The sequence below is a fragment of the Triticum aestivum genome, chromosome 4D, assembly GCF_018294505.1.
Source record: "Triticum aestivum cultivar Chinese Spring chromosome 4D, IWGSC CS RefSeq v2.1, whole genome shotgun sequence".
Lineage (NCBI taxonomy): Eukaryota > Viridiplantae > Streptophyta > Magnoliopsida > Poales > Poaceae > Triticum > Triticum aestivum.
The window spans coordinates 9332672-9351196 of record NC_057805.1 but is presented as its reverse complement, the minus strand read 5'-3'; the positions used below and the strand labels follow the sequence as shown (position 1 = coordinate 9351196).

General features: G+C 43.9%; 1 protein-coding gene across 1 annotated transcript; it reads right to left on the bottom strand.

The window, feature by feature from the left end:
- Window positions 1–9377: 9377 nt before the first annotated feature.
- Window positions 9378–14455, bottom strand: LOC123095672 (ankyrin repeat domain-containing protein 17). Its single transcript, XM_044517214.1, has 10 exons — window positions 14178–14455; window positions 13488–13622; window positions 13051–13190; window positions 12790–12900; window positions 12553–12678; window positions 11084–11185; window positions 10679–10780; window positions 10316–10486; window positions 10155–10234; window positions 9378–9802 (listed from the first exon to the last, which is right to left on the bottom strand). Exons 1-10 carry the CDS (start codon window positions 14314–14316, stop codon window positions 9742–9744), a joined length of 1167 nt encoding a protein of 388 aa, XP_044373149.1. The 5' UTR covers window positions 14317–14455; the 3' UTR covers window positions 9378–9741.
- Window positions 14456–18525: the final 4070 nt, after the last annotated feature.

Genomic DNA, 18525 nt, shown 5'->3' with positions numbered 1-18525 from the left:
GCGAGAGGGTTAACCGCATGGATGGCATGGCTTGTTAGTTAGGTTAGTCCCTGGTTTAGGTGCTCACCTTGATGATTACTTGTTGGATTAGGTGCTTACGTTGAGGATTGCTTCCTAGATTATATTAGTCTGAAGTGTGTCACATATTAGTTGGTCTGGGTGCTTGGCTTAAGGATTGACTTTTGAACTGGTTAGTCTCTGATTTGGTTCTTTGGCTTTAGGATTCACTACACGCTGAATTATGTAAGGCTAAAATGTGTCCCAAATTTGTTGGTTCGAGTGTTTGGCTTGAGGGTTGATTGTTGGTCTGGGTTAGTCTCTGATTTAGTTCTTTAGCTTAAGGATTGATTGCATGGCTGGTTAGTATAATGAAGATTAATTGTTGGTCTGGGTTAGTCTCTGATTTCGTTCTTTGCCTCAAGGATTAATTGGGTGGATTCATAGCTGCTATGACATCATTATAGTGGTGATGGATACTGTTGGTTGTGAGCTATTTCTAGGCTAGAAATTATTCCTTTTCTTATGAAGGTTAATTATATTCACAACATCATATTTTGGAAACGAGCGGTTATGATTTTTTTTAGTGTCAGGAGTGCAGTGGATTATGATCAATTAAGACAAATCTATGGACAATCATTACAAATGTGATTATTTCATTGCCTGCAAATTTAGTACGTACTCTTATTTCCAGGATCGTTGGTTGGTTCTATTGCTATTTATTGTGCAAGGACCCTCTTTTGCTGGCCTCGGTCTTCTGCACTGTGTACCCTCTTTTGTTGGCATCAGCCTTTGAGATGATTTGCCCGTGTGTGTGTGTGTGTGTGATCTTGGTATAATGATGTGATGAACTAATCGATCCTACTTAGAACATTTGATATAGTCTTCTTCCACGAATAATAAATCATGCATGTGTGGGAGGGTGAAGGGGGACAGGAGATAGGATCACTATTTACCCTTATTGTCGCTTTTACATGTTCTTCTGGTGGGTTTCTGACGATTTGGCTCTTGGATGCAGGGTGGGAACGAGGAGATGAGTCTCGTGGCGGTGAGCGGAACGGAGACAAGGATGGCGACTTGATGTTTTGGTGGTCTGATGCTTTTAGTCACCGCTCTCGTTCCCGAGGTGCTCCTTTATCTTGACCATGACTCTGATTTTTAGTTAGACACCATGTTTGCAGATTCAAGTTCCAAAATCAGGGTACATTTTTTTATTTTTGGTAAGCTTTAGTGATCTGAAATATGTAGAGTTTGGATTGGGGATATAAGCATTGTTAAACTAGGTTACATACTAGATTTTTCTGAATTTCTCCTCCTTTTCTGGTTCATTGCATGCATGTTTATGGTTAAACTAGGTTACATAGCTTCTGGTTTCCTACAAGTGAGCTATAAAATTAATATGGGTTGTTATCATTGCATGCATGTTTATTATGAACTTTACCTAAATTTGGTTGTGTATTGTGCAGGTGGTGGCCAAAGGCAAATGGTATAGAGCCTCCATGAGATTTTGAATTCTGCTTGATGCATATGGGAAAGGATATTGTGAACATTTGGTTCATTTTGGTTGTGGATTGACCTATGCTGTGCAAAGGAAACATGTTGTCACGCCTTCAAGTGAGATTCTATCCGATAAAAATGTGCACTCTTGACATGCTTAATCTTTGATGTTTTCGGCTTCAATTGTGAGGCTGCACTGCAATCCAAATCTCCTTTTGGGTATTGTGTCTTTGTAGCATAGGATACCTTCATAAGATATGGCTGGCCATATGTACTTACGGTTGCCCTGGTGGTTTACTTCCTGCTTAGTGCTTTGGGAGAGATATATGCATTTTGGTTCATATCCATGTCTGTAGGGTGTGCCCAATTTTCAGTGCACCGCAATACCTGTTTTGGTTAGTGATTTGGCAGAAATATGTGCAGCGGGTAGTAGTTGCTGCTTCCTAACAGAGGAAGTCTACCTACACAGATAATTAATCTATGTGTTCCAGAATTAGACCGCCTCCTCATTGTTTATAGATTCACCAAGCAATGATTGATGGGTTGCATAGTCCATTAGGTCACCTGCTTATTGTTTATATACGAAAAAAATAACAGTTCCTCCTTGCTGATAAAGGAAAGTTGGGTAGGAAGAAATCTAGGTAGACAACCTTCTGATTGTTTTTATATGCATCAAGCAATAGTTGGTACTCGTTGATTGCATTAATGGTAACTACAGAAACCTTTCCATGCTCAGCATTATCGGCGACCTCTCAGATTTGGAGTTGTACTTCGTTATTGTGAATGATGAATATGGTCAACAATCTGAAGAAGAGTCACCTTCTGCCGAGAGAGTGATGCGTGTTACTGCCGGGAGAGCTGCTTCTTGCCGGGAGAGTGATGTGTGTTACTAATCTCCTATTTAGCATTGCTCTAGGATCAGTAGTACCATATGAACGATCAAACATTTCATTCCTCCTTTTGTTCTAATGCAAATGCTTGCTTATGTGGTTGCAGATCGACTTGCGATGTGTTAAGCGGATGATTGTGTAACTGAACGATCAATCAGAGAAGAGTGTTTTTCCACCCAAAGTGAGGTGAGATGTTTCTGTTCATCTTGGTTGTACTTAAGATAAGATTTAGTTACAGATATTCATTAATCACCTAATGTATTTCTTTGCCAAGTGTGTAGTTAGAGCTAATGTGTCACTTGTTATTTTACATCCTTTATTCTTATTCCCTTTAACCTCCAAATGAAATACTCTACGAGATTTGTTGGTACTCCATTAACCAAATATCGCTGACAAAATGTGGTTCTCATTTCAGTTGAGAGAAAAATTGCATACTTTGTGAACCAACGGGAGATTCATCTTTAATATTATTCTTTAATCACTAAATCATATAGGAGATTCCTTTGGTGCCCCATTAACCAAATATTAGTATTACTAAAAAAACTGACAAAATGTTATTCTGGTTGCGACTGAGCCCTGCTGAGGCGAGGTCGCCCCTTTTACCCGGTTACATCCTCAATCGGTGAGTCCCTGACACCCCTCTCTTTATTGATTGATCCATATATCGCCAGGAAAGAATGGCCATCAGTTCAGCAACTTCAGCTACTGTTGGACTATGAATTATTGTTTTTTAGGGAAATTAATTACTCCTTGGAGAATCATAGATCCATGTTCTATTTTGTCATGTAAGTTAGGTTATAACTATGTAGTTACAACCACATATTTAGAATTGCAATAAAAAACAATTAATAATAGAAACAAGTCAATTATGCGACTCAGTTGCGTCTTTCTGCATATCAATCTTGGTTTAGGTCATTTATTATTTGATCCAGTGATTGTGTTGATGGCTTAGTTTCTATTTCTTCAGAAAGGCACAAATAGGATCACCTCTATCCAATTAAAGTTTAATCACCTCACATATACATCCTTTTTTTCAATATAGAGTTGTATTCAATTTGGCTAGGATGTAATCCCAGTGCTCCTTCAGTTATTCCCCAAGCAATCACATATTTGCAGTGTTCTTTTAGAAGAAATGTCTTCCTGCACAATACTATGTATGGCTAGCTGCTAGCTGTTGATTTATATTGATTTCTGTCAAAGCAATTGCAGTTATATAAACCTTAATGAGACATCTTTGAAGAGAGTTTAGCCATTTCATATTTCTCTTTCGGGCATGTGTTGGCATGAGATTAATACCAGCGACTCATGTGGTGGCTTACATGAGAAGTGTTACATGTCTTGGCATGATTTTATATAAGCTAGTAACACCGTTTTATTATCTGTCTGCCATAATTTATCAGTTTGGTTGTTATAAATCAGTTTTTCATCAAGCTCGTATCACTGTTTATTTGAATTCCTTGCATTTGTGATTAGCTGACGGTATAAGCATTATTTATCAAGTGAATTTGTAGACTGATGTACTTGCAGACTAATAATAGTATTGACATTTGCTTACTAACTAATGTCTCTGTAGCAGGCCAATTTGTGTGTTTTTGGTTGTGGCAGACCATTTTCAGTCAAATTGAGAAACAACCGCCTTTTGATCTCGGCCCATAACCAGCCGTGAAAGACGAGATGTTTATGCTGCCCTTCTACCTTCCTCCTTATCCCTACTTTTCCCCATCGCGTGTTGGGCTCTCTGGAGTAAATTAAACAGGAAACTATATGCTGAAAAGTGGGGTGATAAATATCCAGTTACTAAATTCACTAAAGTTGTGATCCCAATATTGTGAGCAAAATAGTGAAATGTCAGGGTTTGCTCTACTGCAAATTTGCAGTTTACTTTAACTTTGTTGTGATGAGCAATTCTGGTCTGACCAAACTAATAAATGCATGTGCTTTCCATGTTTTGTTCCCAGTAAGAAGTTGATTCTGTATTTTATGTATTTGTTGTGAGCTACTTTTAACTCTGATAAAGAATGTACATTGGATTGTTGCTTGCTGGTGTTCTTACATCTTTGAGCTGATGCTTTATTACCGGGTTGGGAGTGATCGCACGCGTAGGGGTGCGGCAAGCCACAATTTCTATCTGGTCTACGTTAGGCCTGTCGAGATGACTTCAGCTTCTGTCGTCATTTCTACCATCCAAGGATTTATCAGTTTGGTTGTTATAAATTGTCTGTAAGCTACTATGTGCTGTCGAATCTTTTATGCCTGAGATATTTAGGGCTAAACCTAACGGCGAAACATGCTTTCTATGTTCATGCATTGTTCAGAGGCTTCTTATTGTGTGTATATAAACATTTGGACCGGCACCCCGCGCCAAGGCGCGATACCGATCTAGTCACTTAAGATACATGGTGGGAGGAACCCAGCCTCCTTGGAGTTTAGAGCTTTCTGGCCGTTGGATCTCTCCTCCGACGCGTTTTCGACCGTCCGATCACGAGATGGAGGGATCTGGGACGTCGGATCAAACCGTGAAACTATAGATCGAAACAGTGTCCATACCGGGATGCCACCGCCTGTAGTTTTGATCGCCCACCGAGGGCATTCCTGGAATTTCTCTATGAGGGATAAAAGCTCAACGCCCATAGGATTTCTCCTCAATCGGCTTCCTCTCCGCTTCCTGTTCCACGCGAGGAGCCGCCGCCGCCCCTGCCCCCTCCCCTTCCACCCTAGCCGCCGGGTGCCATCGTGCAACGGCGAGACCGCCCTCCCATCCCCCTCTCCTCTCCATGGTCCTCGGCAGAGGCAGCACGAGCGACCGCCGCACCACTTCTATATGCATAGGGTCACAATCGAGAGGCGACAACTCGTCAATACAAGGTGCACCTCTACCAAGCCATACAGCAGTTGTGCTCTCTGTACGGCTATACAATACCAACCGATGTGCTACCCTATTTTGCTCACGTTTAATTTTTGAAGGAATAAACTCTCGCTCAACCATGTGATGCCGAATCTCCGCTACCAAATGTCCATACGCCGACCTGGTAAGACTCTCCCCAGTCATAGCCGCCAGTGCCTCTGAGGAGTACGACTGAATGATGATAGGTAAGGTACAGTGTTGGATAGCTAGCGCCATACCCTGCATTATCGCATGTAGCTCCGCCTTCAACGCATCATTACAGTTAAAGATGCACCGGTAGGCCGTGAATATTACACTTCCATCCTGCCTTCGCAGTATCATCCCTGCCGCCGCCGATCCATCAGAATGTAGGAACGCTCCATCTACAGACAGAGCAGCTCGGTCAGCAGGTGGGTGCAGCCATGGCAATGGTTTGCCCGCTCCAAGCTGCTCGACGGTCATCTCATGAATCATTGCCATCTTTCCTTTGATAATCTCTTACATGGTGACCCTCCTGCACATATTCAGTGAGTTCATATAACTTTGAAGAAAGTCGGCCGTTGTCGCCAAGGATGGAACATCTTTCCCATGCGCTAAATCAGATCGCAAGGACCATATTCTCCAAAGCAGCATTATTGTACAGTCACGCATGCTATAATCACAATTTGCAAGGATGTTCAGGAGCCAATCTTTCCGCGCGGGCACCGGTACGGTTAGAGTCACTTGATAAATCTGGAACTAAAAACACATGCGGATGTGCCCGCGGGCATTATTCGGTCACATCCTAAACCTCAGTTAGCATACCTTAAATTCATACAAACTTATGCAACTACATAAACGATGAATTATACACATCGTCCGGCTACTACATCAGAACATGCCATCCGACTACCAAAATTTGGCGTGTTTACCCTACATGCTAGCTACGGAGAAGATCATCCACGACTGCTCTTGCCCTTTCCGGCGCCCTTGTCGTCCTTCTCGCGAAAGTAGAGGTCGAAAACACAGTAAGAATCGAGCCGGATCTGCTCATCATCAAAGTTGTCCGACCCGTCACTGTCCTGCTCACTACAAAAAACAGACACACCTATAACATTATGGGCCGAACAAAAACATTTTTTTGTCATGAAAGTGATGATAATTGTGACAAAAATACGTATCATCATGGATGTGGTGGGCTCATACTTATATGGAAAACAAATGAGATTTTCGTCATAGGCGGGCCGAAAGCACATGACATTCTTTTTTTTTGTTGCCGTCAAAATCATGGTAGAATTGAGGGCGAGAATTTTTCGGGGATTTCCCAGTATACGGTGGGTGGTCGGGCCCGAGCGAATGCAGTGTGGTTTGCGCGTTTTTCTTGTACGCGCGCATGTGCGAGCCCTTCATTAACTGAACCCAAGCGAGCTATTTGTTTATAGTACCCGATCGATCGATCCCTCTCGCACGTACTATACTACTGAACACAAGCGACCGATCACTCGGACCACGTACTGAACCTAAGCGATCCCTACGCTGCTTACTGAACCCGAGCGATCCCTTCACTGCTTACTGAACCTGATCGATGCGAGAGAGACTTGTGCACGTACGTAGTTTGCTAGCCTGATCGATCCATGCGTTGCATCAACCCCCCGCGTGAGACCTGAATTGACCTAGCCGGTTGACTGCCTCTCGATAAATAGTCCCCATTGCTGCCCCGCATGCGATACGTAGATGGAGTCAAGACCAACAACTGGTTGCATCGATCCAACCCTTCGTGCAATGTGTTGACCTAGCCGGTTGGTTGGTTGTGGATGAGCAGTCCCCGCTACTGCCACCCACGTGTACGCCCCACCCCACCGGTGTGGGTTGGATGAACAGTACCCGGCCATGCAGGCGGTTGCCGCTGGATGAAAGGACCCCGATCTATCGAGGAGGCCGTGTCGCGGTACCCCCACACCCTAGCCTGTTAGGGGTGGAAGAATAGGACCCTGTGGAGGCTGTAGGTAGTTGACGATGAATGAACAGTAGCCCGTGGAGTCCGTAGGAAGTAGATGGTGGATGACCAGTAGCCCGGGGAGTCCATTTTGTGGTACGCCACACCCTCCCGATGAATAGTACTTTGTTTCGACCGTAAGTAGTTGAACTGAACTCTGTTTCGTCTGTTTTACGGTACTCCACACCCCTTCAAATGAACAGGACCCCGTTTTCGACCGTAGGTGGTTGAACATAACTTTGTTTCATCTGTTTTGCGGTACGCCACACCCCCAACAGGTGCGGGAGGGGGTTCAATGAACAGGACCCCGTTTCGGTTGTTCCGTCCAAGTTGGTTGGCTCCCGATGAATAGGACGCATTTCGACCCAGTAGGTCGGTTCCTGATGCACATGACACTGTTTCGTCCGTTTCGACCTTTCCGATTGGCTGCCGATGAATAGGACGCCGTTGCTGCGCACCCCACCGTCCATGGAGCCAACCTGTTCAGTAAGCGAAGGGCTTGCACATAGTCACGTGCAACCACACATGCATCACTTGGGCCCGACCACCCACCCACCGTATACCGATCCCCGGAAATTTTCTCGCCTTCACTTCTATCATGATTTTTTATGTCATGGATGGCCCAAAAAATGTCATGCAGGTCCGCCTCTGGCCCGCCCAGGACCAAAAACCCAATTTCTGTCGTAGAAGTAGGTGTCCACCACATCCATGATGATATGTAATTAAATGTTTTCGTTCGGACCATAATGTCACATATATGTCTTTTATTTTTTTGTAGTGTGAGTTAACCGACGTGGAGAATGCTGGATGGTATTCTCATTTGATTGAAGAAGTGTCCTCCCTTATGATGCGTCAACTATATTGCAGATTCCAGTTAGTACGCGAAATGTAGAGGATTTCTGGTCCTGGAACTTTAAGAAGTCCGAAAGGTTCACCGTCAGATCAACATGCAACATACAAAATGATTGTTCAAACAAAGTAGAGAAAATTGGCTCGATGAGCGTGCGGGGTCCTCCAACACTTCTGCCTTTGAAAAATCTTGGGAGACGCTTTGGAAGGTAGTAGTACCAGCAAAATTGAAAATGTTTCTATGGAGACTAGCATAACATTCCCTCCAAACGGAAGATGTTCGGAAACATAGGAACATGAGCAGCGTTGATTATTGCTGCGTGTGTGGTATGCAAGATCTATGGCGTCACAGTCTCATCGAGTGCGCGATGGCGAGATGTGTGTGGTCTCTGGTTGATCCAGTGCTATTGGAACATATGATCGCCGCTTCGGAGGTTCTCCATGATGGAGGTTCTGCCGCATGAGGAGCTAACTCGTATGATGGTAACATTGTGGGCGATCTGGACGGCGAGAAGAAAACTCATCCATGAGGGTATATATCAGAGCCCCCTTTCCACTCACCTTGTTGTGACGAGTTCTATTTCACAACTTGATCAAGTTATCCCTTTGCTGACGCCAAACATCGGCCTTGCAAATCAGGGGGAGAAGAGATGGATGCCACCTCTTGTTGGATGTGTTAAGATGAATGTTGATGCGGGAGTATCTGTGAACCATAATATTGGGGCGGCTGCAGCAATTTGCCGTGACAGAGATGGCACATACTTAGAGTCATCAGTCCTGGTCACTAATGGTGGATCCTACTCCCTCCGGAGGCAATTGGTACAAAGTTGGTACAAAGTTGAGTCATCTATTTTGAAACGGAGGGAGTACTTCACTAGAGGCAATTGCATGCAGAGAAGCTCTGTTGTTGGCTGAAGACTTAGGGGTGCAACATCTTCATATTGCATCGAATTGCAAAGAAGTGGTGAAAAATATCAATTGTGTGGCAGGAGGATCTTATGGTGTCGTCATCAAGGAGATTAAGGAGATGGAGGAATCTTTTGTTTCATGCTCTTTTGTTCATGAATTTCGAGCTTCTAATTTTGAAGCTCATAGTTGTCTAGGCTAGGTGTTTCCCTACCACAGGGTAGACATTTGTGGTTAGGTGCTCCTCACGATCCATATGTAATACCTGTAAACATTACCTCGGTTTAATAAAGCCTAGCTGATTTTGCTCCCCCAAAAAATACAATTATAGCAGTACCGAAAGAAAATGTAGCACCAGAAATATACCTTGCTAGCTGTGTTTGCCTTCAACCGTTTTAGCCTCCATAAATATTAACAAATGTCCTTATGGCAATCGAAATTCTGCAGGATCCACTAGAGTTGCTCTTGCAAGCCCTGAGCGGAGGACCAATACATCTTGATCGGAAAACCAATGAAAACATCCAAGCTGCATCAAACACGCAGAAAAAAGAAGACATGCCGACTGCCGAGCGGCATTTGGTAACAGTTTCAGGTACTGATAAGAGCTCCCAGCATCCAAAGAGCGTTTTTGATCGTAACATGCAAAACCACTACACAAGTACGTTCTACCTTTTTACAGGTACATATACACAGAACGAACATTCCGAAAAGACTACTGTGGAAGCAGAAGCACTCCTGAAGAACTAATCCAGTGCGTAGAGACTCGGCTCAGACTGTTCCTTCCTCATTGCCTCAACCGCCTCCCTGAAATTGCCAACAGGAATTTGAAATCTCAGTCCTTTCACACGACGTGACGCGATGCAATGGTATTAGAAATGCTCCAGGTTGTTTCATTTTCACACAGCCATTTCATAGTCCCTTTGTTTGAAAATCAGACGGGAATGCTATTTTTTCGTCGCAAAAAGAATGATATGCCACAGTACAATATGCACTACCATACGGCGAGCAAGGTAACACTAACTTTCATAATGTGAAACCATCATACAAGCACCAAGGTTCGTAAAACATGGTCCATAATATCACTACTGTTTACAAGTAATTTAATTAATCAACCGTTGAAGAATAGCTATGGAAGGAATGAACTGGATTGTAATACCTATGCGCCTCCTGCATCTCCTTGCTGTTAGGCGCCAGTTTCATTCCAGCCGAGAACGCATCAGAGGCCTCTTTGTACTCCTAATAATGAAATCATCGTTCAAAGATTTTCTACAGGGCCGGAGGTGATGTATAAAGCAGCAAAAAAACATTTATTCTTACCAGAAGAGACATAAGGGCGGCTCCTTTACGGTAGTAACCTTTATGCCACTTAGGGTCCAGACTTATGCAAGCATTGGCATCCATCAAAGCATCATGTGCTTCACCACACTTCAGATGGCAAAGGCTCCTGTTCGAATACAACACCGCGTCAGCGGGATCCAGCTTGATTGCCTGCACCAAACCAAATGTTAAAAGACCACGAAGCACAACTTGTTTATTCCGGGATAAAACAAGAACCATGATCTGCTCCATTTGTGTTAACTAGTTAATCATACATTATTACATTAGCAATACAAAAATAAAAGTGTTTTACGTTGGGTTTTCAGTAACAGCGTTTTTGAGTATAACTGCCTCAAAATATACCTCTGTATAGAATTTTGATGCGGTGGCATAGTCCTTGCCCTCAACTGCTTTTGCACCTTGTGATTTCAGCCGAGCCTTCCTATCTTTGTCACTTGACTTGCCCTGCATTATTAAGAGAACTCGTACCAAATTAAACAGAAAAGTAAGATGCCACAGACTGTAAAATGCCGGAATAACGGATGTCTTATTTCCCAAACTAGTACAAAAAGCATGGTTTTCTTCAAACAGCAGGATACATGCCAAGATATACTCGAATCCAAATGAATGGGCAGAGCTTTCACTATAAGTGTTATATTCTCATCTAATATCCACGACTGTGATGTATTAGCAATATGGAAATAACAGTTCTCTCCCAACAGCTTGTTCAGTAAGAGGACCATTGAAAATGATTGCACAACAATATACCTCAGAACACAATTTTGATGCGGCAACATAGTTCTTCCCCCTAACAGCTTTTGCACCGCTTGATTTCAGTGGAGCTTTGCTATCACTGTCACTTTTCTTAACCTAAATCATTAAACAAAACTTATGTTAAGATGCTGCAAAACTGTACCAAGGCAGAATAACCTGTCTTATTTCTCCTATTAATAGAAACAGCTGGTGACATATTAACTGTACAGAACTAAGATGACATTCTAACACAAGGACACGAATTACTTCCATAAATTACCCACTCTTAATATGCAGAGTAAATTTCCCAGTTCTCGATGAAATGATTCCAAATATCCCACATTTATCGGAAAGGTGTGGCTACTCTGATGGATGGATCAAATCTCATATCTAGCTTTCCATCTTATAGTTATGTCCCCAAAATGGAAGGATCTAGGAAACTATCTATCTAGCTTTCTGACTATTATTTTTGAAAGCGGATCAAAGTGCTCTATCTATTCATCAAAGAGATGATTAGAGTTTGATTATTGCGTCTGATTGTATAGACTTGTCGCCAACCATCCAAATTCTGGCAACCAGAGGCACCTGATAGGCTGATACCAGTTTATACTTTATACCAAAAAAACGAACAAATAAATGTCCCCATTTGTCACTCCTACATCAGAAAATCCCAGCTGACAGTTTCTTGTTTGCAATAACCCTTCACTATTGTTTTCCATCACTTCAATGTCCATATGTGTGTGTGAGAGGGGTTTCCCAAGCAGGTCAGGGTATGGAGGATGCAAAAAAGGAAATACAGGGGCTGTGAGTGCAAAAAAATGACACGAGAAGTTTTTTGCAAAAATCAAAGATACATAATTTATGCAACCTCCTCTATAACATAATGTCATGACAGACAACTAGTGTGAGCAAAAGCAAACAGTTCTTGGGCTTGTGATATGTCTAGATCCAAAACTTCGCATGGAACTAGTAAAAACGTAACATCATTGGGCGCCTACAATTCTAACACTAAGCTAAACATGAAATTGCAAATATTAAAAAGTGAAGTCATGAATGATACAATGGAACAGCAACAGATCTCAGCAATAGGTTCATTCCGTCCAGATGACCTCCATGCTGGAAATCATCAGCACCTACTTTTTGGATAGGACTACTGGGGCTTCTAAACTGATTTTCTCTCCATGATTTTGTCTCAACGTCACTGAACCTCACATATTGAATACTACGATATGCACTGAAGGAGCAGTAAACAAGAAATACTACGATATGCACTGAAGGAGCAGTAAACAAGAAATACTACGATATGCACTGAAGGAGCAGTAAACAAGAAATACGATTTGAGTGCACTCCAAGATTTCCATGAGACATAACATAATCATCACCAGGACAAGTTTATGCAACAAGTGCCAGAGATAACAACAATGGTGTTAGAGCATCAAGTATCAAGGTTTAAGAACAAACATGAATTAGAAAAAATAATTCACCTGGTTAGCTGGAACATTGATATTGGCGCCAACCTCCAACAAGTATTTAAAGCATGTGGTTAAGCCATTGTTAGTTGCTATTGCCAATGGAGTTTCAGGAATTGTACAATTGACATCCGCGCCAGCCTGTGGGTGAACAGATATAACATAAAACACGTGGAGAATACAAAAAAGTATCTTCCGACATGAGATTCCATCAAGCAACCAAAATGTGCAGAATGTGAATTGCACACACACCTTGACAAGAAGTTTCACGCACTCTAAGCAGGTGGACTCATTCATTCTGTCAGGAGTAGCATAGAGTGCTGTGGTCAGGGGTGTACCAAAGTCCCATGAGACTTTGTTCGGCTGCAATTTTATTTTGAAAAAATACAAGTCACTTCTCAGGTCCCATATATGTTGAACAAATAGGATTCTAGGGATTGTATACGCATCAAAACTTGAGCTATGCAGAAAAAGAAGTAAGCTCAAGTGGAAGAACATCAATTTACTAATTACATCTGCATGGTGCTCCAGCAAAATCTTCATAGCATTGAACTTCCCATGGGCTGCAGCGGCAACTAGAGGTGTCCCATGAGGAGAAGGTGCCTCAACATTAGCTCCTTTCGATAGCAGCAGTTGTGCAATTTCATCACAGCCTAGCAAGAAAGGAGGCGTCCACACCGTTTAAATAGTTATATCCTATCAGTATACACAACATGTTGACAAGAAGGTTTTCAATTGCTGGACAAATTCATTTTGGGACATTTTTTTTAAAGAAGTCATGTAGTGGAACCATCACTTCCGTATTATCACTCCCGGGCTGCACCCCAATCATAAACACAAAGTTGGGACGGTCAACCTCATAACACAATTGGACAGCAACTCAACAGAGAAATATGACATCATATATATGCAACCAACTTTAACAGAGCAGAATGTGAAGAAATAGACACCTGTTGCTACTGCTTCATGCAGAGGAGTCGTGCCGGTGGAGGAACTTTTTGTGTTGGGATTAGCACCTTTGTCAAGAAAATACCACGCAGCAGTCATTTCCCCATGTGCCACCGCGAAAGACAAGGGTGTCGAACCTGCCAAGAGAATTACAATCAAGCAATTTTAGTCAAATAGCAACCGGTTGGGCCTAAGAAATCTACTGCCATTGTCTGCACTTCCTCAGCATCATATCACAAGCAATACTGAAGACTGAAATCTCACAGACACGCACATTTGCAGGTGCATATAAACAAAATGGTATAATTAATACTACATTCACAAGCATGTTTAGAGGGAAATCTTATAGTCATCAGGTCTCACTATCACAAGCTAATATTATGCGACAAAAATATATGAGAACTGAATAGTAAGATTATTATTTTTGAATTTTGAATAGTAATAATTTGATTAATTGGCCCTAACACGAGCAGATGGTCAGAGCATGAGAGATGAAACAAATAAGGAAATCCCTATAAATGGAACGCCAATAATCCACGTTCCATCTACGAATTGCGTCGTATGGTATGATTATGAAGTAGTAGTAGCTTGGTTCCCAGAAACAAGAACTGGAAAGGAACATTGGAACCCGAAATGGCGGCGCGAAACGGGACAGAGAGAGGGGGGGTCGGTCGCGGCGCGGCGGCACGTACCGACGTCGGTGACCTCGAACCCGTGGCGGGCGGCGGCTTCGGCGAGGGTGAGCGCCGCGGCGGCTCGCTGGACGTCGCTCGCGCTCGCCGCCGGCGCGCGCCCTCCTCCGGCGCCGCGGCGGCTCTTCCCCTTCCCCATGGCGAGAGGCGAGAGGCTAGAGAGAGCTCGAGAAGGGTCTGGAAGCGGGCGGAGGGTCGGGTTTAGGGGTGGCGCGGTGGTGGCTTCGGTGGGAAGGAGCGGAAGAAGGGCGAGGGAAATGGGAGAGAGAAGCCCGGGACGAGGTGGATCGCTCGACGCGTGTCTCCACGGACGGTGAGGATGTGACGGGGCGGGGTGCGACGGGTTTGGCCGTGCGGAATCAGGGGGGCGTGCGCGCCGTTGACTGCGGTTGACGACGGAGAATCCGGGAGGCGTGATGGTTTCCAGGTGATACGAACGACCAAGCGTGGCATCACTGTACGTTGAATTAGGTCAACTTCAACGCGCCGATGCAAACGGACGCATATTTTATTCGTCTTTTATTCGTCTGGATTGTTGGTAGAGGCGGCGTTCGCTCCTTGTCCGTGCATTTCTAGGCCGTCCAACCAGGCCGACCCATTTGATCCATTTCGGCCGGTTTTCTAATAAACATATTTTCATCATCAAAATAGCAAGCGGATGGCAAAATAAAGCTAGAAAATTGTTGCATAGTATTATATGCCATGCCGGCGTACATCATTGCGTTAAAACAATCGCATCTTGGACATGGCATGCATCTCGGCCCTAATTATGCAAAACGGACAAACATAAGATGATCGCGCATCTCGCTCGAGCATTAACTTTTGCTTCTTCTGCAACCAAACCTTTTTTTTCTTCTTGGGGGCATCCTGCTCAGTTGGCCTCATGATCTCTAGTTCGTTCGAGATTAGCGCGAGCTCTACCTCCTTGGCTCTTGATCAGGCATTGTCCTTCATTGCCTACTCTTTCTCTTGTCGCTTCCTCTCTTCTCTCTCTTCTCTCTTCTCAATTGACACCTCCTTTTGGGTCACGAATCCCTTCGAAGTTTCTTGCAATGCGAGTGTCGAAGCATCACGCTTTGAATCCACCTTGGATTTGGTCTTTTCCTTCTGCCTCTTCTCACTTTCACTTGGGCCGACAGACGATACAAGGAGCTAATTAGAGCATATTACAACGCAACACATACAACAATCTAAAGGAATCAAAGAGAGAGTATATCTTGTAAATGTCGATGCCCACTACACTCAATAACCTAAAACGACTAAGCAAAAGAGGTATCCTGGTTCAATCGACAGCTACGAGAAGAACGTTGTCGATGCTGCTCCACCGGGATGAGGGAACACAACTCCTTCCTTCTCTAATTCCGAAGAAGGACCCTACCCTCTCGTCATGGCTCGAAGGATGTCGCACCGGCAGCAAGAAGAGGCGCTCACCCGAGAGCTAAGCAAGGAGCTGGTTACGCGGCCACATGGAGACATCACGGCACACTGCTCGCTCGAAGCACGAAGCACACGACACAACCTACATCGTCGTCGTCCTCGGACACCTGAGCGAAGGGGAAAGCTACCGGGGGTAGGCAAAGAAGAAATGCAACTCCGAGGATAGGGAAACAACTGGTGTGCCGGTACAACGTGCGCCTGAGCGGAGAAAGAACCTGACACTCCCTGCCGTGGCCGAGCTATAGCCATCGAGGAGGGAAACCCGATTCCCCTTCCTCCCAGGGACGAGGACGTCAAACCATTGGGACTCGATGACGCAGGCTGGACTGGAGAGCACCGCCAACAAAGAAGACGACACACCTGCAAGAAAGAATAGTGCGCGCAATTACCACACAAGGCTCGGAGCCGCCGGTCACCTCCGCCCCAAGGCACCACCCTACCAAGACCAATTCCCCCAAACAACGTCTCCAAGGAGAACATGACGCACACGTCGCCGCCCAATCCACCATTGATTTTGATCTTTCACTCGGGAAAGAAGCCGGTGATGGGGAGGCAGTGTCCTCAACAACGCCTCAGGGGAGGAAAGCAGTGCCCTTGGGCGCCGCCACTGCCGTGGCCGAATTGGTTGGCCAGCGTTTCCCTAGGACCCGAGCGTACCACCATCACCATGCCAGTGAGAGAACCAGGACCAGAGGCCATCGAGAACCCTAGGTGGCAAGGAAGAGTGGGCCGGAGAGGGGAAAGGGGATCGAACCTACAAATCTCGATTTGAAAACCGAAGGTGCACCGACGCCTTGACCACCACCCGCCGACACCTCGTCGCGCCCACGCGGCCAAGAGATCCGGTCGCCAGCCCCAGCGAACATCATCTGCCGAAAGACGCCGCCACCTCTCCACTCGGGAGCCCCGTCCCGCGATCGGAGTCCTTTGCCCGAGAGACAGAGCAACGCGAACCTCGCCACCACCTTCACCGGCGACTGCGCGAGCAAAGCCGACTTTCTTCTCTGATGACGGTGAGTGATTTGGAGGAGGATGCGTGGCGGAGAAAACGGGAACCGAGTCGCCCTCGAGAAGACGACGCGAGGGCCTGTTTCTTTTCACTCACTTTGCTATGTTATACTTTTTAAATAGCTCAATTATGTTAATCTGTGTGTTCCATCAAACATGCAAGCTGGCAATTCTTTAGATGTAAAATTCATTTTCAGGAGAAGCAAATTTTGACTGCGGAGTGCTTAAGTTTATTCCAATATTCCCTAAGACTGCAACATGGTTCCACTATATCTTATATTTGTTTAGTTTATTCACTATTTTACTTCAACCAAACATGCTTCATTCTTTCACCCATTTTTATTTCTAATGTTCGTGCTTCCTTTGCTTCATACACATGCCTCTTTTGTATAAATGGTTTATTGCACACAATGATATATGCTTCCTCCGCCCATCATGTTTCTATGGTCCTCGTTGTTCAACTTGATATATACTCCATGCGCTATCACTATCAATCCATGCTTCTTTTATTTTTCTTTGTGTTGCACATAATATATTTTTTTGACAGCATTCCACATAAATTTCACTATTTCTCACATATGTTTCCATGGTTTACCAATTGTATTCTGCAGCCGTTATTGAGTACGAGCTTCCTCCAGTTCTCATGTATCCTATGTACTGACAACAATATGGATATTGTCCACATTTTCAATGTATGCAATTATGGTTCACTATTTAGTTACATGTGTACCAATGGTGCTGGAATTTTGCATCAACCACCATTGATGTGTGATTCTTATTGTATAAACATTTTCTCTAAACCACACGTGCCACAACCACCGTGAGCATAGCTTCTTCTAATGAACTTTTATTTTACTAACATTTTCCCGATACATTTCCATTGCAAGTGTGTGCTTCCTTGTTTCTATTTGTTTTGTTTTGTTTATAGACATTTTTCTGCACCTGACTTTAGCCATGATCATCCCATTGCAATGAAAATTGTTGTTCATACCAAGAGATTTTTTTTCCAATGGCATACCAAGTGGTTTGTTCCAATTCTTCATGGTGATTGTTGCGCTTCCAGACGTGTTTTTTCACCAGTAATATGTTCAATCACACGAGAATTTGATGCTTCTAAGGGACTTTCGGTTGTGGTCATACTACAGAAAAGTGTTTACTATCATGCGAGCATTTCGTTTCAGAAAAATGTTTATTAGCATGTGATCAGTTTGTTCCAAAACGAAAATTATGCTTCAAATACCCTCAGTCTTTTCACCAAGCTTGTAACAACACTTATGGCTACGTGTTTAGTTAGGCTTTCCACACTGTGGTTCCATTTTTCTGATGGCAATCTAGCCAAATTGTGCGAAAAAGGGAAGGTACCCTCGGTCTTTCTTCAGTCATGTTTGGTTTGCGTACCATAATGTTTGCCACGAGTCGCGCCACACTTCTATTAGACCTATGGCCCATAGGTAAAATACACATCTTCCACTTACAAAAAATACTTTGGAGCTATGCAATTATAAAATATTACAGGGCAAGCATGCAGTTCTCAAATATGTTCCTCAATTCAAATTTGAAGTTTGAAAAAGCAAAATATAAATATACAAAGCAGCATAAAGTAGATAAATTGATGAAGCAGCATGGCATTGTTCCACACCAAAATAAATTGGAAGTGTATGAACGTATCAATATAAATTAAACAAGCAATTGTATACAAGTTAACACCTGAACTTGTGAAGAATCCCTTTGTATGGAACTTCAAACGTGAAAAGCAACGGTGAGAACCGGAGCCGCGGTATCAGAGAAATAATGTGCATAGCTCAGCTCTGTAGGAATTTAAAACCAACACCCTACCAGCACAATCGCATCGGACGGCAGATGCAAAACCCACTAAAGACCAAAGCCACCAGCTCCACCTTTC